This window comes from Branchiostoma floridae, chromosome 9, assembly GCF_000003815.2.
Source record: "Branchiostoma floridae strain S238N-H82 chromosome 9, Bfl_VNyyK, whole genome shotgun sequence".
NCBI lineage: Eukaryota > Metazoa > Chordata > Leptocardii > Amphioxiformes > Branchiostomatidae > Branchiostoma > Branchiostoma floridae.
In genome coordinates this window covers 18389983-18416526 of record NC_049987.1, presented here as the reverse complement: position 1 = coordinate 18416526, position 26544 = coordinate 18389983, and the positions used below count along the sequence as shown (strand labels likewise).

The window sequence follows — 26544 nt, the reverse complement described above, 5'->3', positions numbered from 1 at the left end:
TGTTTCCTATATCTTAGCATCATTTGAATTTCGATCGGAGCTGGTCCTAGGCCCAGCTCCGATCGGGGTCTCTCCTAGGAGAATCGACGATTCTACTAGTATAGATTGCGATCGGGGTCTCTCCTAGGGCCAACTCCGATCCAAACTCAAATGATGCTAAGATATTGGAAACAATCTGGAGATCGGGATCTCTCCTAGGAGAATCGGCGATTCTACTAAGAGAGACACCGATCGGAGTTGGCCCTAGGACCAGCTCCGATCCAAACTCAAATGATACTAAGATATAGGAAACAGCAATACTTTTTTTGATAAACAATGATTTTATTTAGTATTAAATGCAAACCTACTAACTCATTAACAACTACACACAGGCCTACTTGTGTCACTTCTACAATGTTCACTCAAGACTAGTGTCAGTAGTGAAATGTACTCAATAGGTGTGAAATAGTGAGTATTATCTTGAAACTCTACGTACTAACCTTTTGACACCTGTTTGATGACTTTACAGAAATTTGCATACTAACACATTAATCGCCTTTTATTAAGTTGGTGCCTTTCACATATTATAAGATTTTTGCCACTACTGTATCAGAAATTACTTTATCAGAAAACATCCTCATTTACCATGAAAGTGATGCTATATACTATAGTCTACCTTGAGTAAAGTTGAAGAAGCGACCCTATTGTGGTAGTCTGTGACACTGGTATCAGCGTTGAATAGAATGAGACAAAGAATGCATGGACTACTGCAATATAATGGCCAACTGCAAAAACTTGTGAGCATGTCTGCATGTAATCTTGTACATTTTTTTACAATTTTGGGTGCAAACACGTAGAAATCGTCAGTAAATTCTTATTACAACCAGACTAAAATTAACAAACCTAAATTGTATCTTCTATTGTTTGTTTTTATTACCCACATATTAAGTGCATATTGAATATTTTGTTCTGTGCAATCTGCCAATGTAGCTTTTTTTGTAAAGATTCTTTTGAATATTGTTACCACGACTCCGCAAATACACACGTAGAACTAATTATAAGCAATACTCAACTATAATGAACAACTACGAGAACATGTAAGCATGGACACGTGTATACTTATCAATCTATTACAATTGTGGGTACAAAGTTTTTGAAATCACCAGTAAATTCTTATTTCATTCAGACTTTAACTATATTTGTGTTTTCTAAGAATCAATGTAAGTACATATTCTATGCAATTCAATAACAATACAGTTTTAAGGACTCTTTTGAATAACGTTACCACGAGTCATCGATTGTACGCCTGTAGAAATAAGTAATTGAAGACGATACCCATCCACTTCGAACGCATAGACTACTCAAATATAAAGACCCACTACAATAACATCTAAGTAAGCATACATGTATACTTGCACATCTGTTCTGGTTGCAGACACGTTTAAATAGCCAGTAAATTCTTTGTACAACTAGACTGAAATTGACAAACGAAATGTGTATGTTCAAAAATTCGTTTTTTTCTTAAAAACGTGAATACAAAGACTTATTCTGGTCACCGCAATAATTCCGTTTGTCTGTTAGGATTCTTTTCAATATTAAGTTAACAAAGGTACACCGGTATAAATAATCAATTTGAGATGATCCACCGTTTTTGTAATAAAACAAACTTCGAACGCCTAGACTAACTCAAATATAATGGCCAACTACAAGAACATGTAAGCATGCCAATTTAGACTTGTGTATCTATTGTCTCAAGTCTCTATTACAGCTGTGGGTAAAAACATGTTGAAGTCGCCAATAAATTCTAACTACAATCAGACTGAAACGTACGAACTGAATTTGAATCTTTCTGATGTTTGTTTTCCTTTTCCTGCAAAAATGAACACACGTCTATACACTTCAATCACTTTGCAGTTTGTCTGCAAATATTTTTTTGTGGCCACTACTCTGCAAAATGTAAGAGACCTCCTATATCTCCCAAACGGCTTGTGCTAGAACAACCAAACTTGGTGAGTTTTTAAAAAAATGGGTAAGTTTATTATTTTTGGTGTTGCCATGGCGACGGGTTTCTGAAAGGCAAATTTTACAAAAATCACTAATTTTGGTTTAAACAATGGGATTTTAAGATTTTCTTTCTCCCCCGTTTTACCTCCCCCGTTTTTGTTCTAAGAAATACCCCGAACGCATTGACTACTCAAATACAATGGGCGGCTACAAAAACATAGTATGTATGTGTATATGTAACATCTAGTACAGTTTTGGGTACAAATGAAATTGTTGAAATCGCCAATAAATTCTTGCTACAAGCAGGCTGAAATGGGCAACTGAAATTTGTATCTTATAGTAATCTTTCTGATGTTGTTTTTCTAACAAACGTAAACATGGGTACTTATTCCATGGACCTCAATTAAATTTGTGGTTTGGGATACAAATGGCAGTCAGCAACCCTTTCTTGTTTCTTTAGAAAGCCAGAAAAACTGTACAGCGTCACACAAACGGTCATTTCTAGTCTTATACGCGGATAATAAAGCTGTGGCAAACACCGTAATCGTGGTGGTTAAAGTAGCGACCTGACGTGATCGGGCAATCGGCATGGGTAGCTCGTTTCACCTGCCGAACAATCATTCTGTGAGATGAATTATTCCATTTTTGGCTACTATTTGAATTCTTCGTTTCTTCTCAGGCGACAGCCAATTTTAAGGGGGGGTGCCCCCCACCCCACCCCCCTCCGTGGCTCCACCAATACGAATGTTGTCGTACATCTTTTGTAAAACATTACAGGGATTGCGGAAAAAACAAGGAACCAGTGATTTTGTCTAAAATTTAGTGCATATAAAGTCGCAAAGGCAGGCGACAGCATTTTTACATTTAGATGAGAACTGCTGAAATATAATGGCAAACTACAAAAACATGAAAACTTGCCTACGTGTACACTTGTACCAACATAAACATTTCTTTTTCCTGACCTGTACTTAAGCTAGCAAAAATGCACAATGGTTTATCATACGTGTAATTCACACAATGGTATGACAACAAAAAGACCATGTACTACCATGTAGGTCCATCTTACATGGAGCATACTTGTGAAACAATGTCTTGCCTAACACTCTGTGGATCATTCATGATATTTTACGAGATAATCTTGAGAACATATAGTACATATACAAACAAGCCTACCTCTGCTCTTGTGGCTGGGTGATGATACGCTGCACTTGTGACGCTTCTTGTCTGTATTTTCCTATGCCAGAAACTGTACTTTTAAGTACCACATATACTTGCATGAATACAGTTCTTGGGGAGGTACTAAACTGTCCAAATATGTTTTACTGTCTCGTTTCGTTTCACAACTCTTACGAAGTTTTCTCTTCTCTCAGTGTCTTGTCATCTTCAGGGTTGCCCTTTGTCACATTGGCTTTTACATTTTCCTGCCACCCTATCTTCGGACACGCAGGTGGTTTCTTTAACGCGAATCGTTCCATAGTGTTCCCAATTGTTGTCTCATCGGTCTCAGTATCCACCATCGATGTAGGGACGTCTGTGGAGTCTGCATCTAAGTGAATCTGTCCGGGAAGAGTTTCCGCGATGTCCTCTCCGGAACGTGGTGTTGGTTCAGCATGTACTTCTGCCCGTACGGTCAGCCGGAATGGTCGCTGTGAAGCGGTCTTGTAGTCGCGGTGATCTGTACAAGACGCAAGTCCTGTTCTCATGTCTGCCTGTGTTGTCTGCCGCTCTGCTTGGTCGTAAGGCTTCAGGCTCTCTGGCTCTGCAGAGGAGTGAGGTTGTGTTAGTTTTGTGGCAGGTTCACCTGGCCCAGGACCGGTGATGGCGGCCACCTCCATGTCCTCATGCCGCGGTGCCGGTACCGCAGGTGGGGTGTTGGTCGGCAATGCGCACAGCTCCTTACAGGCTCGACGGAACTCTCGCAGCCGAAAGCTGTAGATGATGGGGTTGGCAATGGACGATACCGTCAGGAACAGGAGGATAGAAACATGCTCGGCGACCATCACGGCATATTGTGACTTCTGCTCTTTACTAATCACATTTTGTGACAGGGCCACTCGGAAAATGACAGTGGCTACGGAAATGACCCAAACACCAGCCTGCGGTACCATCATCTTGAATGCCTTGATCTGAAAGATCCACAGGTTCCGATTCTCATCTCTTTCCTGTTGTCTCCGGGCTTCCTTGAAGACGCGATAGTAGAGCGTTGGGGTGAAGAAAGTGACCAGTAAGAAGACAATGAGGTTAATGTTCCTGAAAATGGCAGAGAAGGAGGCACTGTTCGCAGGGACAATCTCACATGGCAGGCTGTATTTGGGCAGTCCGCTGAACGCCGTAGGCCCTAGTCCGAAGAGGAAGGAGAAGGCCCTGATCATCACAATGCCCACAACCACACGTTTTGTGGTGACTTTGTCATGGTAGTGTAGGGGATCGCACACAAAATAGTACAGATCTATCGCCATCATGAGGTACGTGCCGCTCATAGATAGCAGACATGGGTTCACGATCACTGCCACAGCCGAACACCAAGCATGTTGCCCGCTAACATCTAGCCGGAAAAGTGCGTAGATACGGAAGGGAATCAAGCAACTGGTGATGATGATGTCGTCCACCGCTAGATTGCAACGTAAATAATGACTGGGCTTTTGTAAATAGTCTTTTCTCCAAACCAAGAAAATAAGAAGCAGTCCGCACCCTACCGACAGTACCAGGCTGATGATGAGGTATGCTGTCTGAAGATCGCGAAATGTTGAGCCCAGAGATAGAACATGGTCGTTACCATCTTTTCCCGACATATCATCGGTTTCTTCTTCCATGCTGATAGGAAAAAGACGCTGCTTAGTCAGAAAAGGTGTACCTTTTACCGGCTAGCTTACCAGACAGGTAGTGGTATACTCAATGGCAAGTACTTGCTAAAGATGGCCAATTTATTCAGAGGCTGAAACGTGATATCTTCGTGAGAAAAAATGTTGTTGATGACAGCCTTTGTGCATGAAGGACCCCTCTGAAGTCCATAGTATTCATCGGCTGATCTTTACATGATATTTTTAAACCTTTGCAATTAGCAGCCTTTTGTACATGAAGCCTTCCCTGTCCATCATCCTATAGGCTCTGTCGTCAAACGCGTAGCAAGACTTTTCATAACTGCTCTGTTATTACCTCCATGAAATGTCATGGTCGTTATATTTACCTCAACGAAATGTAATGGAGGTTATATTTTCAGTAGCATTTGTCTGTCTGTTTGTGTACAAGAACGGCTGGATGGATTAGTTTCATACTTGGTGTGTTTGTGGGTATGTGATGAATGCTGAAAATGATGAGATTTTGGGGCCCCGGGTGGGTTCCTTTGGTGCTTCAGCACAAATCCGGTTTCGCGATCTCGTGTTCTGAAGAAGCTTTGGTCACGAATTTTGAGTATTAGATAGCAAAGAATAAGTGCTCAGAATAAGTGACAAGTTTGGGCCCTCTAGCGGCTAGTTTTTGGATAACAGGGGCATTCTTGTCAAAAAAGTCTGAAATGGATAAGTCAAGAAGGATATTTTCTTACATAATGAAACATTACGTTATCTAGAATGTGTTTCATAACTAAGAGATGAAGAAATCATGATGAGGATAGGGCTAGGGGAAGTGTACTGATAAATGTTTAAGTTGGTCGTTGCAGTCCGTCCTCTCCCCCCCCCCCCCCAAGTCCTTTCATACCTCTGGTTAAAAACAACTTTTTTTTAAATTCAATTTTAAGGAGATTATGCAACTGAGTTCATTTCTTGTGCAGATGTTTATAGACTAGCCGATGGAGGTGCCACCGGAAGAGTCCATTCTTGCACCAGGGAGGGGCATCTTTATGGGTACATGTAATATACATATACAAACTACTTTTAGAAATCACAGAGATGTATTGGTTGTAAAAACAGAGTACAGGACCCAAAAGTGTACGTTTTTAGTCAAACAATGTTCAAAAACTCGCAAAATTAAGCATTTAATATACACCGAATGTGTCATTGAATTTGTATGGGGAAATGATGAAGTGACTGTGATCAAGGCACCTCTAAACAAAATTTCAGGTCATTCGGTTGTGAACCAGGGTACAGGAGCCAAAAGTATACTTTTTTGGTTAAAAAATGGCCAAAAATTCGAGAAAATTAGGCATTTTGTTGTACTGTATGCTAAAAAGTGTTAATGAATCCATATGTGCATATGTCCAGGGCACTCCTATATCGAATTTCAGGTCATTTGGTTTTGAGACTAGGGTACGGGATCCAATAGTATACTTATTTGTCAAACGCGTTGAAAGTGCCAAAACATTGGCTGAAATGGACAAACTAGATTTATACAATGTATCTTCGTGCAATTCTTCCAATACTTTTATCTCACAAACATGGTCACATGTACTTATTCTGTGCGCCGAAACTACTCTGATGATGATGATGGCTGTTTCTTCGTATTCGAAGATCAGTGGGCAGGGTGGGTTTTGGCAGCCCGTCTGCCTGGCCTGCACGTGACTTTTGACTTGTGCACTCCCTTCTCCACCCTCTCGTCCACTGGCGCACTAAGTCCTACAGAGACAAGTACTGTATGCCATGTGTATGACGGCCCCAGCAGATGCAGGTTTATCATTTGGAGTTTCCGTCTCCTAGGAGGACTTCCGACCAATGATGCAAGGGGTTCCTCCTACTAACTCTCAACTACTCTACGTACAGTTTATCAGTAAATTGCACAAACATGAAAAAAACTAACCAACATATCTGCAAATTACAGATATAAGACGCAGACCGTTTATTTATTTATTTTTTAACTTTCTGTCATCGTGAACTCTAACACACTTATTTGCACATAGGCAATGTAATACATTTTTGTATTGAACTTAATTACTTATTCTGTGCACTGCAATTGATATTCAGGGGAAATAAGCAACATATATATATAAGAAATATGCAAATGGCTTCCCCGTTTTTTTTAAAGAAAACTTTTGATCCAGAAATGTAATGAACAGCTACAAAATCATGTAAACTTGCCCTTGTGTAGGCATGCACATCCACTACAGTTTTGGGTTCAAACACGTTGAATTCTACAAAAGATTCTTACACAACCAGACTGGAATGGAAAAACTAAACTTGTATCTTCTAGAAAACGTTCTAATGTTTTCCTTCCTACAAACGTGAACATATCAAGTACTTATTCTGTTCACTGCAATTGATGTGCAGTTTGTCTGTAGGTTTATTTTGAATTCATGGCTATGATTCTGGAAACGTACACAAGGAGATATAAGCAATATGGATGACTCACTCGTTTTGGTTTTAAGAAAACATCTGATTCAGAATTCGAACTATAATTGACAACTACAAAAACATGTACAATTGTACAATCATCCACTACAGTTTTTAATACAACACGTTGAAATCTACAAATGATTCTTCCCACTAGCAGACTGGAAAGTACAAACTATATTTATATCTTCTAGAAAACATTCTAATGTTTTTCCTTTCTACAAACGTGAACATATCAAGTACTTATTCTGTGCACTGCATGTGCAGTTTGTAAGGTTTCTTTTGAATATTGAGGCCACGAGTCTGCAGATATACACCGGTAGAAATAAGCGATTTAAGATGACCTCGTTCTGGTAATTAAAAAATACCAACACGTAGGCCTCTCGAGTATAATGGGTGAGCAGAAAAGCGGTATGGGTACGTGGGCACTTCTACATAATCATATAATTTGTGTACATCTATTACAGTTTGGGTACAAACACGTCGAAATTACATTGCATTTTTCTACGTCCAGGCTAAAACGGACATACTAAGATTATATCTTCTAGGAATCGTTCTAATGTTGTTGTTTTTTTACAATCGTGAACATATATAATAAGTACTTATTCTGTGCACTGCAATTGATGTGCAGTTTGTCTGTAAGGTTTCTTTTAGATATTGTGGCCATGAGTCTGCAAATATATATATATATGGAGAAATAAGCAATATAGAGGACTCCACCGTTATTGTTTATAAACTTCTCGTTCAGAAATATAATTGGGCAACTACAAAAGTATGTGAACTTGTAAATGTGCAGAATTGTACATCCACTAAAATTTTGAGTTCAAACTCGTTGAAATGGACAAAAAAAATCTTACTACAACCAGATTGAAATGGAAAAACTAAATTTTTATCTTCTGGGAATCCTTCTTTTTTTTCTTACAAATGTGAAAATTATAATATACTATTTATGTGCACCCCATTTATTCTGCAGTTTGTCGGTAAGGTACAAAGTTCCAAACCATTGACTGAAATAGACAAATTAGATTTGTATCTTCGTGCAATCTTTCCAATTTTTTTTCTTCTTACAAACATGGACACATGTACTTATTCTGTGCACCGCAGCTACTCTGCAGTTTGTCTGTAATGATTCTTTTAAATATTGCGACCACGATCGCAACTCTTCAAAAATACACCTTTAGAAATAAGCAATATAAGATGCCCCCCTCTGCTTTTTGTTCTAAAAAAACTAGTGGATTTCACAAATATGACAAAAAAAACAACACTGAAGGGCATATCTGAAAATTACAGATATAAGACGCAGAACTACCATCGTTAGCTAAGAATGAGAATGACTGCAAATTGAATTATAAGGAGAGCATAACCGGACTCCCCGAGCCTTGAGCAAAAAAAACAATCGTCAATTTTGTACCTAAAGTACGGAAGAGGATCGATTTAATTTCCGATTGTAGATCTGAGGTTAGTGACAAAAATATACTGTTTAGTTATTACTTATCAAGTGAATTCCCATAATTAGATATATGAGTAGTAAGTAAGTAAGTGGTATACTCCTCAATAATTTTGAATAAAATAATCCTAACTCCGTACAAGTTACATTTTAGTACTATCAAGGAGCAATTAGAAACCGAACTTATATGCTAGACTAAAATACTCGTACCAGCATGAGTATATTCGTGAACATGTCTGTTTTCTGACCTGTACGTACCCTACTCGGGCAAAAATGCACAATGAAGGTTTTCAATGTGTAAGTCACAGAAGAATAGAATGTAACAACATTAAAGACTATGTATTGCAGTTACATGTTGTATGGACCATACTTGTGAAACAACGTCTTGCCTCACACTGTGGACCATGACAAGTGACTAGACAATCTTGAGAACATAAAGTACTCGTACATATACAAACAAGCCTACCTCTGCCCTTGTGACGGGGCGATGATACGCTGCACTTGTCACGCTCTTGTCGGAATTAATCACGTTTCCTATGCCCAAAACTGTGTCTTTTAAGTACGTCCACATATACATGCATGAATGAAGTTCTTGGGGAGGTCCTAAACTGTCCAGTTATGTTTTATTGTCTCGTTTCGTGTCACTGTTCTTACGGAGTTTTCTCTTGCAGTGACTCGTTATCTTCATGGTTGCCTTTTGTCGCAGTGGCTTGTATATCTTCCTGCCACGCTATCTTCGGACGCGCAGGTGGTTTCTTTAACACAAAGTGTTCCATAGTGTTCCCTACTGTAGTCTCCGCGGTCTCGGTGTCCACCATCGATGTAGGGACGTCTGTGGAGTCTGCATCCAAGTGAATCTGTCCGGGAAGAGTTTCCATGATGTCCTCTCCTGAACGTGGTGTTGGTTCAGCATATACATCTGCCCGTACTGTCAGTCGGAATGGTCGCTGTGAAGCGGTCTTGTAGCCACGGTGGTCTGTACAAGACGCCAGTCCTGGTCTCATGTCTGCCTGTGTTGTTTGTCGCTCTCCTTGGTCGGTAGGCTTCAGGTTCTTTGCAGAGGCCTGAGCTTGCGTTAGTTCTGTGGCCGGTTCACCTTGCCCAGGACCGGTGATAGCGGCCACTTCCATGTCCTCATGCCGCGGTGCCGGTACCGCAGGTGGGGTGTTGGTTGGCAAACCACACAGCTCCTTACAGGCTCGACGGAACTCTCGCAGCCGAAAGCTGTAGATGATGGGGTTAGCAATGGACGATACCGTCAGGAACAGGAGGATAGAAACATGCTGAGCGACCATCACGGCATATTGTGACTTCTGTTCTTTACTAATCACATTTTGTGACAGGGCCACTCGGAAAATGACAGTGGCTACGGAAATGACCCAAACACCAGCCTGCGGTACCATCATCTTGAATGCCTTGATCTGAAAGATCCACAGGTTCCGATTCTCATCTCTTTCCTGTTGTCTCCGGGCTTCCTTGAAGACGCGATAGTAGAGCGTTGGGGTGAAGAAAGTGACCAGTAAGATGACAATGAGGTTAATGTTCCTGAAAATGGCAGAGAAGGAGGCACTGTTCGCAGGGACAATCTCACATGGCAGGCTGTATTTGGGCAGTCCGCTGAACGCCGTAGGACCTAATCCGAAAAGGAAGGAGAAGGCCCTGATCATCACAATACCCACAACCACACGTTTTGTGGTGACTTTGTCATGGTAGTGTAGGGGATCGCACACGAAATAGTACAGATCTATCGCCATCATGAGGTACGTGCCGCTCATAGATAGCAGGCATGGGTTCACGATCACTGCCACAGCCGAACACCAAGCATGTTGCCCGCTAACATCTAGCCGGAAAAGTGCGTAGATACGGAAGGGAATCAAGCAACTGGTGCAGATGATGTCGTCCACAGCTAGATTGCAACGTAAATAATGACTGGGCTTTTGTAAATAGTCTTTTCTCCAAACCAAGAAAATAAGAAGCAGTCCGCACCCTACCGACAGTACCAGGCTGATGATGAGGTATGCTGTCTGAAAATCGCGAAATGTTGAGCCCAGAGATAGAACATGGTCGTTACCATCTTTTCCCGACATATCATCGGTTTCTTCTTCCATGCTGATAGGAAAAAGACGCTGCTTAGTCAGAAAAGGTGTACCTTTTACCGGCTAGCTTACCAGACAGGTAGTGGTATACTCAATGGCAAGTACTTGCTAAAGATGACCAATTTATTCAGAGGCTGAAACGTGATATCTTCGTGAGAAAAAAATGTTGTTGATGACAGCCTTTGTGCATGAAGGACCCCTCTGAAGTCCATAGTATTCATCGGCTGATCTTTACATGATATTTTTAAACCTTTGCAATTAGCAGCCTTTTGTACCTGAAGCCTTCGCCGTCCATCATCCTATAGGCTCTGTCGTCAAACACGTAGCAAGACTTTTCATAACTGCTCTGTTATTACCTCTATGAAATGTCATGGACGTTATATTTACCTCAACGAAATGTAATGGAGGTTATATTTTCAGTAGCGTTTGTCTGTCTGTTTGTGTACAAGAACGGCTGGATGGATTAGTTTCATACTTGGTGTGTTTGTGGGTATGTGATGTAGCTGAAAATGATGAGATTTTGGGCTCCCTTGGTACTGCAGCACAAATCCGGTTTCGCGATCTCGTGTTCTGAAGAAGCTATGGTCACGAATTTTGAGTATTAGATAGCTCTTGTGCTCAGGAATAAGTGACATAAGTTTGGGCTCTTTAGCTAGTTTTTGGATAGCAGGGGTGGATAACTCAAGAGGGATATTTTCTTACATAACGAAATATTACGTTATCTAGAATGTCTTTCATAACTGAGATGAATAAACCATGTGAAAGATAGGGCTAGGGGAAGTGTACGGATAAAAGTTGAAGTTCGTCTTTGCAGTCCGTCCTCTCCTCCCCGAGTCCTTTCATACTTCTGTTTAAAAAAAAACTTGTTTTAAATTCAATTTTGGACTCATGTGATTATACAAATGAGTTCATTTTTAGCGGACTTATGTTTATAGACTATCCCATAGAGGTGCCACCGGAAGAGTCCATTCTTGCACCAGGGAGGGGCATCTTTATGGGTACATGTAATATACATATACAAACTGCTTTTAGAAATCACAGAGATGTATTGGTTGTACTGAGTACAGGAGCCAAAGGTGTACGTTTTTGGTCAAACAATGACCAAAAATCGCAAATTTAATATATGCCGAATGTGTTATTGTATCTATATGGGGAAATGATGAAGTGAGTGTGATCAAGGCACCTCTATACAAAATTTCAGGTCATTCGATTGTAAACCTCCTAGTCCTCCTAGGAGATGGAAACTCCAAATAATAAACCTGCATCTGCTGGGGCCGTCTTACGTGGCAAAACAGTTCTGTCCCTGTAGGACTTAGTGCACTAGTAGACGAGAGGGTGGAGAAGGAAGTGCACACCCCTCCTTCACCTTAAAAAAAGTCACGTGCAGGCCAGGCAGACTGGTCGTCTAATCAACCTGTCTGCCTACCATTGATCTTCGGATACGAAGAAACAGCCATCATCATGCCAAAAAATGTTAATGAATCCATATGTGCATATGTCCAGGGCACTCCTATACCGAATTTCAGGTCATTTGGTTTTGAGACTAGGGTACGGGATCCAATAGTATACTTATTTGTCAAACGCGTTGAAAGTGCCAAAACATTGGCTGAAATGGACAAACTAGATTTATACAATGTATCTTCGTGCAATTCTTCCAATACTTTTATCTCACAAACATGGTCACATGTACTTATTCTGTGCGCCGAAACTACTCTGATGATGAGGATGGCTGTTTCTTCGTATCCAAAGATCAGTGGGCAAGGTGGGTTTGAGCAGCCCGTCTACCTGGCCTGCACGTGACTTTAAGGTGAAGGACGGATTCCTTCTCCACCCTCTCGTCCACTGGCGCACTATGTCCTACAGGGGCAAGAACTGTATGCCATGTGTATGACGGCCCCAGCAGATGCAGGTTTATCATTTAGAGTTTCTCCTAGGAGGACTTCCGACCAATGATGCAAGGGATTCCTCCTACTAACTCTCAACTACTCTACGTACAGTTTATCAGTAAATTGCACAAACATGAAAAAAAAACTAACCAACATATCTGCAAATTACAGATATAAGACGCAGACCGTTTATTTATTTATTTTTTAACTTTCTGTCATCGTGAACTCTAACACACTTATTTGCACATAGGCAATGTAATACATTTTTGTATTGAATTTTATTATCTAAACTTGGTTTAGAACTAGTTGTAAAGACAGCTTCTATCATACTCATTCATCTAAAGATAGGTAAAGTTTAATTAAAGATAACAAGGTATTCCTTCGTGATCATCCTGAAAAAAACCTAATATCTCCTATTGAGAGCTTATAAATTGCTAGATTGCGATAATCTAAACTGAGTCTGTCCTGTCTCGGTGTCATCTCAACAGACTTCTTTCTCTTTCTCAGATTCTCTGGTGTTGTTGCAAGTAACGGACTTAACCAATAATTGTTATATTTAATTTTTTTGCCTGTGTGGATCTAGAACAAGGAATAGGGGGAGTAAAGGTTGCCGCGATGAGGAATAGTCTCAGACGTAGGAAGAATTTTCCAATAACTATCATATTAAAACTGCTTTTCTATCGAGGACGGCCCAAGTAACGTTAATATTTATGACCAAATTGCTGCTATTCACGTGTGAAATAAAGCGGTGATTGTATCTAACAAAACAAGAACACTGGAATTATCATCATCGTGCTTTTTACTAAAATATCTAACATCGACTATCATAATTCCACCAGGTGCCATAATACCGCCACCTCCAAAAAAAGTCAGTATAGAGGTCTTCCCAAGATTGTCTTGAACACCGAATGTTAAATATCCTACATGTAATACAATTCACATATTTAGGTGTTGAAGACAATCCTGAGAAGGCCTCTATAACAACGTTTTTTGAGGTGGCGGTATAATGGCACCTGGTGGAATTATGCGAATGTATGTTACCAAAGCAAGTAGATTTTATGGATGACATCTTATTCACACTTAAATCTCACCACGCAAAGCACCAAAAACAAGATTTGAAGCGATGGAGCATGGTATCACAGCTATTTTTATTCGTCTTTTTAAGAGTGCAGTACTATATATATGATAATAGTAAGTGACAATGGTATCAACATCAAATTCGTTAAACAGAATGAGACCAGCATGTTTATGACAAAGAACGCATACTGAAATATAATGACCAACTGCAAAAACTTGTGAGCATGCCCGCATGTAATCTTGTACACCTTTTACAATTTCGGGTAAAAAATTGTTGAAATCGCCATTAAATTCTTATTTCATTCAGACCTAAGCGGACAAACTAAATTTGCATCCTCAATGATCGTTCTAATGTTTGGTTTCCTTACTAGCGTGAACATAAGTACTTTATGCTGCGGTATCTTTTCTGTAAAGATTCTTTTGCATATTGTTACCACGACTCTGCAAAGGCACACACGTAGAAATAAGCAATACTAAAATGTAATGGACAACTAGGAAAATATGTAAGCATGCAGAATTGTAGTATACGGATCTGGATACGGTATATGGTATACTGTATATGGATCTATTACAATTCTGTGTACAAAATTGTTGAAATCGCCAGTAAATTATTACTCCATTCAGACTGAAACGGACAAAATAAATTTGTATCTTCTAAAAATCGTTCTAAAATGTTCTTTTTTTCTCACAAACGGACTTTTGATTAATGTTACCAAAACTCCACAAAGCTACGCCTGTACAAAATAGGTAAATTTAATACCCCCCCCCCCTCGTTTAATAAAACAAACTACGAACTACAGAATGCTGAAATATAATAGCCAACTACAAACTCCCGGAAGCTTGCACACGTGTAAGCTCGTACGTGTAATACAGTTTTGGGTCTTCGTACAACCAGACTCAAATGAACAGACCGATCTCAAATTTGTATCTTTTAAGAGTCATTCTAATTCTATTTCTCATAATCGTGAACATAAATACTTATTCTGTGCACTGCAATTGATATTCAGGGGAAATAAGCAACATATATATATAAGAAATATGCAAATGGCTTCCCCTTTTTTTTTAAAGAAAACTTTTGATCCAGAAATGTAATGAACAGCTACAAAAACATGTAAACTTGCCCTTGTGTAGGCATGCACATCCACTACAGTTTTGGGTTCAAAGACGTTGAATTCTACAAAAGATTCTTACACAACCAGACTGGAATGGAAAAACTAAACTTGTATCTTCTAGAAAACGTTCTAATGTTTTTCCTTCCTACAAACGTGAACATATCAAGTACTTATTCTGTGCACTGCAATTGATGTGCAGTTTGTCTGTAGGTTTATTTTGAATTTATGGCTATGATTCTGGAAACGTACACAAGGAGATATAAGCAATATGGATGACTCACTCGTTTTGGTTTTAAGAAAACATCTGATTCAGAATTCGAACTATAATTGACAACTACAAAAACATGTACAATTGTACAATCATCCACTACAGTTTTGAATACAACACGTTGAAATCTACAAATGATTCTTCCCACAAGCAGACTGGAAAGTAAAAACTAAATTTATATCTTCTAGAAAACATTCTAATGTTTTTTTTTCCTTTCTACAAACGTGAACATATCAAGTACTTATTCTGTGCACTGCATGTGCAGTTTGTAAGGTTTCTTTTGAATATTGAGGCCACGAGTCTGCAGATATACACCGGTAGAAATAAGCGATTTAAGATGACCTCGTTCTGGTAATTAAAAAATACCAACACGTAGGCCTCTCGAGTATAATGGGTGAGCAGAAAAGCGGTATGATTACGTGGGCACTTGTACATAATCATATAATTTTGTGTACATCTATTACAGTTTGGGGTACAAACACGTCGAAATTACATTGCATTTTTCTACATCCAGGCTATAACGGACATACTAAGATTATATCTTCTAGGAATCGTTCTAAAAAACTAAATTTTTATCTTCTGGGAATCCTTCTTTTTTTTCTTACAAATGTGAAAATTATAATATACTATTTATGTGCACCGCATTTGTTCTGCAGTTTGTCGGTAAGCTACAAAGTTCCAAACCATTGACTGAAATAGACAAATTAGATTTGTATCTTCGTGCAATCTTTCCAATTTTTTTTTTCTTCTTACAAACATGGACACATGTACTTATTCTGTGCACCGCAGCTACTCTGCAGTTTGTCTGTAATGATTCTTTTAAATATTGCGACCATGATCGCGACTCTTCAAAAATACACCTTTAGAAATAAGCAATATAAGATGCCCCCTCTCCTTTTTGTTCTAAAAACACTAGTGGATTTCACAAATATGACCAAAAAAAACACACTGAAGGGCATATCTGAAAATTACAGATGTAAGACGCAGAACTACCATCGTTAGCTAAGAATGAGAATGACTACAAATTGAATTATAAGGAGAGCATAACCGGACTCCCCGAGCCTTGAGCAAAAAAAAATCGTCAAATTTGTACCTAAAGTACGGAAGAGGATCGATCTAATTTCCGATTGTAGATCTGAGGTTAGTGATAAAAATATACTGTTAAGTTATTACTTATCAAGTGAATTCCCATAATTAGATATATGAGTAGTAAGTAAGTAAGTGGTATACTCCTCAATAATTTTGAAAAAAATAATCCTAACTCCGTACAAGTTATATTTTAGTACTATCAAGGAGCAATTAGAAACCGAACTTATATGCTAGACTAAAATACTCGTACCAACATGAGTATATTCGTAAACATGTCTGTTTTCTGACCTGTACGTACCCTACTCGGGCAAAATGCACAATGAAGGTTTTCAATGTGTAAGTCACAGAAAACATTAAAGACTATGTATTGCAGTTACATGTTGTATGGACCATACTTGTGAAACAACGTCTTGCCTTACACTGTGGACCATGACAAGTGACTAGACAATCTTGAGAACATAAAGTACTCGTACATATACAAACAAGCCTACCTCTGCCCTTGTGACGGGGCGATGATACGCTGCACTTGTCACGCTCTTGTCGGAATTAATCACGTTTCCTATGCCCAAAACTGTGTCTTTTAAGTACGTCCACATATACATGCATGAATGAAGTTCTTGGGGAGGTCCTAAACTGCCCAATTATGTTTTACTGTCTCGTTTCGTGTCACTGTTCTTACGGAGTTTTCTCTTGCAGTGACTCGTTATCTTCATGGTTGCCTTTTGTCGCAGTGGCTTGTATATCTTCCTGCCACGCTATCTTCGGACGCGCAGGTGGTTTCTTTATCACGAACTGTCCCATTGTGTTCTCCACTGTTGTCTTCTCGGTCTTGGTGTCTACCATCGATGTAGGGACGTCTGTGGTGTCTGCATCTAAGTGAATCTGTCCGGGAAGAGTTACCGCGATATCCTCTCCGGAACGTGGTGTTGGTTCAGCATGTACTTCTGCCCGTACTGTCAGCCGGAATGGTCGCTGTGAAGCGGTCTTGTAGCCGCGGTGATCTGTACGAGGCGCCAGTCCTGGTCTCATGTCTCCCTGTGTTGTCTGCCACTCTGCTTGGTCGGAAGGCTTCAGGCTCTCTAGCTCTGCAGAGGCGTGAGCTTGCGTTAGGTCTGTGGACGGTTCCCGGTACCCAGGACCGATGATGGCGGCCACCTCCATGTCCTGATGCCGCCGTGCCGGTACCGCAGGTGGGGTGTTGGTTGGCAATGCGCACAGCTCCTTACAGGCTCGACGGAAGTCTCGCAGCCGAAAGCTGTAGATGATGGGGTTAGCAATGGACGATACCGTCAGGACCAGGAGGATGGACACATGGTCGGCGACCATCACGGCATATTGTGACTTCTGTTCTTTACTTATCACAGCCGCTACCATGGCCGCCTGGAAAATGACAGTGGCGAAGGAGATAGCCCAAACACTAGCTTGCGGAGCCATCATCTTGAATGCCTTGGTTTGGAAGATCCACAAGTCTTTGTTCTCATCTCTTTCCTGTTGTCTTCTGGCTTCCTTGAAGACGTGGTAGTAGCGGCGTTGGGATGACGATAGAGATGACGAATAAGAAGACAATGAAGTTAATGGTTGTGAAAATGGCAGAAGGGAAGACACGGTAGATTGAGTCAATCTCACATGGCAGGGTGTATTGGGGCAGTCCGCTGAACGCTATTGGTACAAGTCCGAAGAGCAAAGAGAAGGCCCTTATCATCACGATACCAACAAACACACGTTTTGTGGTGACTTTGTCATGGTAGTGTAGGGGATCGCACACAAAATAGTACAGATCTACCGCCATCATGAGGTACGTACCGCTCATAGATGTCACAGTTGGGGTCCCTACCAGTATCCCTGCCGAGCACCATGCATGTTCCCCGCTAACATCTAGCCGGAAAAGTGCGTAGATACGGAAGGGAATCAAGCAACTGGTGAAGATGATATCGTCCACAGCTAGATTGCAACGTAAATAATGACTTGGCCTTTGTAAATAGTCTTTTCTCCAAACCAAGAAAATAAGAAGCAGTCCGCACCCTACCGACAGTACCAGGCTGATGATGAGGTATGCTGTCTGAAGATCGCGAAATGTTGAGCCCAGAGATAGAACTTGGTCGTAACTATCCTTTTCTGACGGATCATCGGTTTCTTTTTCCATACTGATAGGAAAAAGACGCTGCTTATTCAGAAAAGGTGTGCCTCTTACTGGCTAGTTTACCAGACAGGTAGTGGTATACTCAATGACAAGTACAGGCTTAAGACATTACATTTATTCATTAGCGGAGGCGTGGTATCTTCGTGAAAAAATGTTGATGACATCCTGTTTGTATGAAGAACCCAATACCCTTCTGACGTCTATGGTATTCATCGGCTGATATTTACATGATGTTTTTAATAAGCTTTGTAATTTGCAATCTTTGTACCTGTAGCCTTTGGTGTCCATCATCCTAGATATTTTCGTAAAACGTTATTTCATAAAATAAAGCTCTGTCGTCAAACACGGAGCAAGAATTTTCTAATTACTGCTATGAAACTTGTTTTTCATCAAGGAGAGACTAGGTGACGTTAATATTTGTTAGAACATTCTTGTTATTCACGTCGGCATTCACGTTTGACGTATGCGAAGTGGAGAATTTACCTGCGTCACAACGACGGACATCGCCAAAAGTAACGTTTTTCCATCGGCATCAGTTTGTTTCTTGTTCTAAACTTTATTCGCCGTTCCGAACTTTACCGCGTTCAGCTACACATGGGTGATGCAAATGTACTTCTAAACGTTGGTTAGAATTAGTTAAAAGAAAAAAAAAAACATCCAAGTCATTTATCAAAGATATGAAAAGTAGTCAACGATGATAAGGTATTCCTTCGCATAGTTATGGAAAAGTAAGATGTCCTCTTTAGACCTTTGAAAGTCCTAGAGTATAATACTAAACTGTATCTTAGGAGCTTCAGATTCAGATTTTATTTCCAATGACAGCATGTTCTGCTGTTTTGCAACTATTCACGTGGACAAAGAAATACGTATCAAATGAAAATTGTTGATACTCGTTTTTTTTATCATTGTTTTCCATTTCATTTATTCGAATTGTGTTCAGTAGTTGTTAGGGGGGGGGCTCCTATGAGCCTTTTTTGGCTTCTCCCTCTCTCCCGCACGGTTTTTAAGTATCATTTATCTTTACTTTATGTATTTCCTTTTTTTATGTGCAAATAAATAAAATAAATAGAATTATTTTTGAGGATACAGCCTATCAATGTCACATGGGATACAGAATTATTAGAGCTTACGACCCCAAGTCAAAGATTAAGTGCCGTTCTTTCCACTAGCCAACGCGTTCACATCTCACCTTATTATTGCTTACACTTAAAAGTTCTCTCTTTCTCTCCTTTCTCGATCCCTTGCTCTCTTCTTCCTACACAAACCACATCAGTGGCGACGGGCGTGGCATAACTGGTAGAGTGTTCGGCTCTGAATCTATAGGTCCTGAGTTCGATCCCCGCCGTGCCCCGACGTTGTGCCCTTGGGAAAAGCACTTTACACGACCTTCCTCACTTCACCCAGGTGTGAAAACCTGACTTCGGTTGGGGAGGTAAAAGACTACATTTACCTTCTGTCTGTACTGTTTGTGGCACTGTTAATATAAGTTACAAAACTTGAGAGCAGTGTCACATTGTCCTCGTCTGCCCAAAAGCAAAATAGAAAAAAAGAACACATCAGTCCTCACAAATACACTTTAGACTTGCATCGGCATGCGGCAACCGCCAACATATAGAAAAGACCCTATCACGCAATAGCCACACTACAGGCTTTTGAGGTTCGCGCCAACTTTCATGTCGCAAAACGCCAGAATGGCTTACACTGGAGCCATCAAATTTGGTGCGTTTTCCCCAAATTTAGTTGGCAACAATTTTGTAGAGTTTGGAAAAAAAAAACGACGTGACACTCACGGTCTTGTCGAGGATGTTTTTTTTTCAACCTTTATTTAACCTTGATACATCATTCGGCCTGAGTCGTTTTTTCAAGATTTCAAGGGTGGAGGAGGTCAGAGGTCTAAATACCTTCTAAATACAATGCAGTGAAAAGATACAATTCATACAATACATACAATAACATTCCATAGATACTTTCGTATTCAACATAACATCAGTCCATCTCATAGTCCATAGTTACATAATTTCTCTTCGAGTCAAGTTCTTAAACGACGATAAAGAGGGCGCCTGCCTCAAGTTCTGCCTCAGACTATTCCACAGAACTGTGCCTGAGTACGTTATAGATCTCTGAAACGCTTCCCTGTGGACCATTGGTAAGTATAGTAGGTTGGATTCGCTTTGTCGCGTTGATCTAGTTGACCTTTCCCTACAGTATGTAAACAAGTTTCTCACGTAGACTGGCAGTAAGTTGTTTAGAGCCTTGTATGTGAGCAACGCCTTCTGGTGTCTGTGTATGGATTTGATGTTATTCCATCCTAGACGAGTCAACACTTCGGCCGAGGGTGTTCTGTAGGGGGCCTTCAGTAGCAGCTTCCCGGCCCTGTTCTGCATTCGTTGGAGTTTTTGAAGGTCTTGCTCCGGTGCAGTATCCCAAACAGTACTTCCATATGTGATGTACGGCAGGAAGATTGTATTGTATATAGAGTACGAAGTGCTGATGTGGACACAAAGGGACTGACATGTTTCATAATACTTAATGCTCGTCTTAACTTACTAAGGACGTCTTTGACGTGTCACTTCCAATTCAGTTGATTGTCAATTAATATACCCAAGTATTTGCACATGTATCACAGATTGATAGATTGACCATTTATGGTCCACAAACTCTGTCTGACCTAGCGTAGATTTAATGTTTTAGAAGGGCTCCTTAGGTTTGAATTTTGAACGTCACCAACTGCAAACAAATCCGAGTGTTCTGGACGCAGCTTTGGCGTTTGTCAACACAAGGTAGCCATTGTTCAGTTCTCATTTCATTGTCATTTCTAGCTAAAAGCATTGTAGAGGGAGGGGTGGGTGTATATACGCCAGTCAAAACATGAAGTCTTTGTAAGCTTTTACCTGTTTCTTCAATAATGTGAGTTGTCGTCATCAATAGAAATGTATATTTCGTTCGATTATTGTGGTCGTATAGATAGTATTTTGACTGAACGCCTATAAGTCAGAATCCCGCTCAGAAAGCAACGATACGCGTGGCGCCTCCTTCGGAGTGGCAGGCGTAGGGCTGTTTCGGCAGTCCGGCAGAGCCACTTGCGGCGACCATCCGGGGGCTCCGACTACACCGTCGGACTCCGCGCTCGATCCGCAGAGCAATCTCCTCCGGGGCCGAGGCGCTGAATCCTCTGTAGACGACTTTGATGCAGCTCGGGGTGTCGTACCTAGTAGAGCAGCCGCTTCGCTGCGATCTATTGAAAGTCATCTCCGCATAATCCCTTTGATGGAGGATGGTGGTGAAGCGAATTGTCATGGTGCCCCAACGACCCACTAGAAGGTCAAGGGATAGGTGAGGTGAAAGATATAATAGTACAGTATTTGGTGCTAGGCTGAACCCAAAAGACAAACATACACAACACCCTGTTGGTACCCTTTCCCCAAGTCCCTATGTTAGGCCTCATCGCGTGTGGCGTTATACTTGAGGTGACATATCTTCGTGTCTTCTATGGAAAGTGCTCATACTATATTTATCCTCTTTACTTTCCTCGAGGTCTTGAAACGTCGTGTCGCAACGGTAGTGTGGCGTCTTCGCATGATTTTTGAAACCAAACCAGACGCAGAGGTCGTCGGGATCACATCCAGTCACGTCAGTACCGATCTTGTTCCTCTGGGAAATGTACTTAACACAATGTCAACTTTTCTTTATATAACTTCACTCTGGTGGAAATATGTATCTAGCTTATGTTAGTAACGTCACTCGGATAGGTTGTTAAATGGAGGTCCTATATTCAAGAATAGCCACATAGCCTTGCACTGAGCAAACTCGTCAAAAACAATGTTCCTGTTATTAGTCGTATATGTATAATCATTTCTAGTTTAATCTTCTGAACTGTCTATGAACTCTTCAATGAAATACGAAGTAGTGATAAAATGAAGGATTTAGTCACATGTGCTTCATCTCAAGAAAAATGCTCTCCACTACTAACCCTACATCATGCTTACCTAACCGTAAGCTTTCCATGACACACGTGATATATATGTCACAATGATTGCAAACTTTTCACGAATTCACAACCAAGAAACTAGCATTTTTTTATTTCATCAAAGTCTTAATTTATGTAATTGGTATATAACGTTAGGCATCTAGCATTATGCCCCGAAATTTGAGCTGTGCGCCTTATTTTTGAGTCAGGCCAAGAACATATTGTCATCCCTCGTACAGATTTGAAAGTTGACTTGTTAGATTCGCAGACTCCTTCAAGTTCAAGGTCTCATTGTTACAGGGAGATGTGCGCCACCTTTACTAATGTCATTGTACTATCCATTATGTATGGTGTATACTGAATTATATATTGTCCTATTCATGCCCTATCTGGCTAAGTACCGGCATACAAATACAAAAGTAGTACTATGGCCATATTGTTTTAACCATATGAATGCCATCCGCGCTCGCATCAATTTTTTGTCCTTTTTTGTCACCAAAAACGTTTTCGATCATATGCAAGTCGTAAAATGAGCACATTTTATGACGGACGAAGTCATTTATGAGCCTGCCATGAATTATGACACCGTACACACTGAATGGCAGCGGGTCATTAACGTTATTATCATATAGTCATACGAGGTCAACTTTTTTTATTCGCACGCTCGCATCATTTTCCATGAGGATGTCACCCATATAGTCAAATCAACATGGCCTTAGTAAGTGAACCACCAGACTAGACTCTCACATGCTTATTCACTATGCAGTGCCGAACTCTAACGTTCATGACTACATTTCTGCTTCGCTAGTGTCTTGTTCATCCAGAAGCGACCACACTTAAGTTGGCTGCCGTCAACATGGTTACGTTTGTGAACGCATGCTGTCTTTTTGCATTCGTGAAGTTTACCATCATTTCCCAAGGTACGTGCAGTCATTTATTCTATGATAAAAGTTCGCATTTTAGTTTCAATCAATCTTCCGTATTGATGATTATGGAAGTAGCCTCTCTCAGAATGTAAAAAGCAACTTACAGTTGACTTATAACTTAATTCTACCCCATGTGCATAAGCCTTGGAAAGTCACCCCTTCTTCTAAGTGACATTTTCCATTTGTAATATAACTAGAGCAAGCGCATCTGAAGTTCTGTCACATTATCCGAGATCTTCGGGCGTATCGATGGAAGATCAGCCATATTTAAGATCGACGAAGCAAAGACTAAAGGACATTTTCATTCAAACATTCTACTCAGGACTGAACTTCAGTGGTAAAAACGAAAATCAAGGAAACAAATTAAGAACGTATAAAAAGTCAAACATGCATAGAGTCCATTCCAAGACACCGTGCGGATGTTTGTTGCCATTGTTTAGAATTGAATTTAAAGTCTTGTAATTGTATGTCTAGGGCATTTGATACTTCAGAAATGTTTTTAGCACTGTTTCAACTTTGTAATATTTTCCCTGGTCCTTTAAAACTTTGGAAATATTCATGGCGTGGAATTGGATACTTCTATGGTTTTCTGAATAATGATAACATCATTCTACCATTATTTACTATTTCTACCATTTTTTTGTAAATGGTTCAGTTGGCTGGGAAGATAGCAATTCACACATCCTTGCAAAGTATGGTTGGGTCCCATTCAACAATGGCCCACCACAAAGGATCCACCAGTGCCTAGCAGTGAAATCTACAAATATACAGATGCAACAATAGGGCTTAATTTTATGGGGGCAAAAAACTAATTTTACCATTTGGCAAAGTTTAGAAATATTTGTAAATATTTATAACTGTGAAATAATCACACGGAGGTTTCATCATTATTCTAAATAAAGATATTTTTTGTACAGTTACCTTCAAAATGTTTCTAAAATACTCAAAGGAATTCAAATAGATGAGTATTTTCTTAGTCAGTTTTTTAAACAGAATTTAATTATTGTGGCTCAGATATTCCTTTATTCAAAGTAATTCAAATAATAATTACAAATATCACCTAAAAATCCTCATAGTGACTTGGAATGGACTCTACAAAAGAGATCAGTACTCAAATATACATAATTTCAACAATCTCCGAGCCATGGCTAGATTAAGAATCAGTGATCAAATTGAAGTGAGAAGATACCACCGGACTCCTCCGAATGGCAGACTCTGTACACTTTGTAATTCCAACCGTATAGAAAATGAAGTCCATTTTCTAGTAGAGTGTCCCATGTACAGTGATATACGCAATTCTTTTAGCAGTGCTCTCAATGTAGATACACAATGTAAACAGTTAACCAAAGACGAACTATTTGTATGTATGATGACAGCCAGAGACAATATTGTACAACAAAAACTATGTGAGTTCGTATACACCTGTTTAAAGAAGAGGGAAGAGGCATGACATTAAACAATAGTGATAGCATAACTCCAGAATTTTGATTATCCAACTGTTTGCTTGTAACGCCTCTGTATCTGTATCTATATAGCCGGTATAACCGCCCTTCGGCGTAACACACCAGCTTGGCAAGCACGCGGCGCGGCAGCAGCTGGTTATATTACACTGAACGACTCATCACACCTAACTTTTGCACATCTATATGCAAGTGTTCTCTGAAACTATCCAGAGAAGACGCCCCTACTGTGCTTGGTGATAACATATTCCACTCTACAATAGTTCTGGGGAAATAGGAATTTTTGAACACATCAATCCTAGGTTGGTAACTCTGGTACTTGAAAGCATGACTGTTTCTAGTTCGTTTTTGAGCTGGTGTTAGATACTTATCAGTCGGTACGTCCACCAGTTTATTGGTCATTTTGTACATCATACAAAGTCTGGACATTTTCCTCCTGTCTTCAAGTGATGTCCACTGCAGATCTGTTTTCATTTTGGTAACACTAGCATCTCTGCTGTAGTTGTTTGTACAGAATCTGGCAGCTTGGTTCTGTACCCTTTCCAGTTTATCTTTGTCTTTCTTTGTATACGGATCCCATACTGTTGCAGCATATTCAAGATTTGGTCTTACTAGTGACGTGTATGCAAGTGATTTTACCCTGGCTGGGCATGCCCACAAGTTGCGTTTGATTACTCCCAGTGTCTGTTTAGCCTTGGTTGTTATTTTGTTAACATGGACACCCCACTTCAGTCCAGTTGTTTATGTAACACCGAGGTATGTGTGGGTTTTTGTGGTTGCTAATGTCTGACCACAGAACTGGTAGGGGGATACATTTGGGGTTCGTTTGTTTGTTATGTGCATGATATAACATTTATCCGGATTGAACTGCATAAGCCATTTCCTTTGCCACTCTTCCAGGGTGTTCAGATCTTTCTGAAGAAGTAGTGAATCTTCCTTTGTAGAGAGCTCTACATATAACAGGCAGTCATCTGCGAACAACCTCACACTTGAATCGAGCTGGTCTGGCAAGTCGTTTATGTACAAGAGGAAGAGCAATGGTCCCAGGACAGTTCCTTGCGGAACTCCAGACGCCTCTTGTCATTTTATACACAAGGATGTATCTCAATGGACCTTAAGTGCAAATTCAAATACATCATGACATGTGACAATCCCTGCATAGCAGATATAGGAAATATATCAAAGAAGGTTTAGACATCAGAAATTCCTGAAATGATCTTAAAAGCCTACAATGATTGTAAGAAACTTATCCCATACTACAACTCCTGTATTAGATAGATATGCCTTAAGTTAAGCTATAGAACTGTAGTTATGTAGATGCCATACTTTGTACCTCGTACAATTGTTGTGCAATAAAGTTATCTTGTAATATAGCATCTAGTCTTAAGTATTACATGTATACTATCGAATCGCTGCATTAAGCCCATGTGGACAAAAGTATGCAAATAAAGATTTCTCAATATAACATTAGTACACTCTCCTGAAAAAAAAAATTTCGTCAGTTGTGGAAAGCTTATTTGAACTTAGAATTTTGACATTTTGACCCGACATTATAGGTATGCAAAGCCTTCATGTAAAGGACCTATGCAATAACTTTTTTTTTATATTTGCATAATTATCTTTATTCCCGGTGTCAAACTAGACCCGCCACCCCGGCTTATTGCAAACAGCATGCTGAGCGCCGGTTGGTCCCTGTTGCATCCCAAATGTGCCTCTATCCCAGAAGCGCTTCTGGGATGGAGTGCATCTGGGATAGGCCATCAGTCCCCCAGGGTTGGATAATGGGCAGATACTATATGGTGACCTGTCCATAGGAAAGCATATTGAAATAC

The 26544-nt window shown here is 40.2% G+C and overlaps 2 protein-coding genes across 2 annotated transcripts in view; one reads left to right on the top strand and one right to left on the bottom strand.

Moving 5' to 3' along the window:
* Positions 1-3329: 3329 nt before the first annotated feature.
* LOC118422251 (adenosine receptor A2b-like) lies at positions 3330-4796 on the bottom strand. The gene has a single exon (XM_035829770.1). The coding sequence runs from the start codon at positions 4794-4796 to the stop codon at positions 3330-3332; it is 1467 nt and encodes a 488-aa protein (XP_035685663.1).
* Positions 4797-26383: 21587 nt separating this feature from the next.
* The window catches only part of LOC118422250 (hemicentin-2-like), a 7947-nt gene continuing 7786 nt past the window's right edge, over positions 26384-26544 (top strand). Inside the window, exon 1 of the mRNA XM_035829768.1 lies at positions 26384-26485. Within this exon, the coding sequence (XP_035685661.1) occupies positions 26384-26485 (102 nt within the window). The remainder of the gene's footprint in view (positions 26486-26544) is intronic.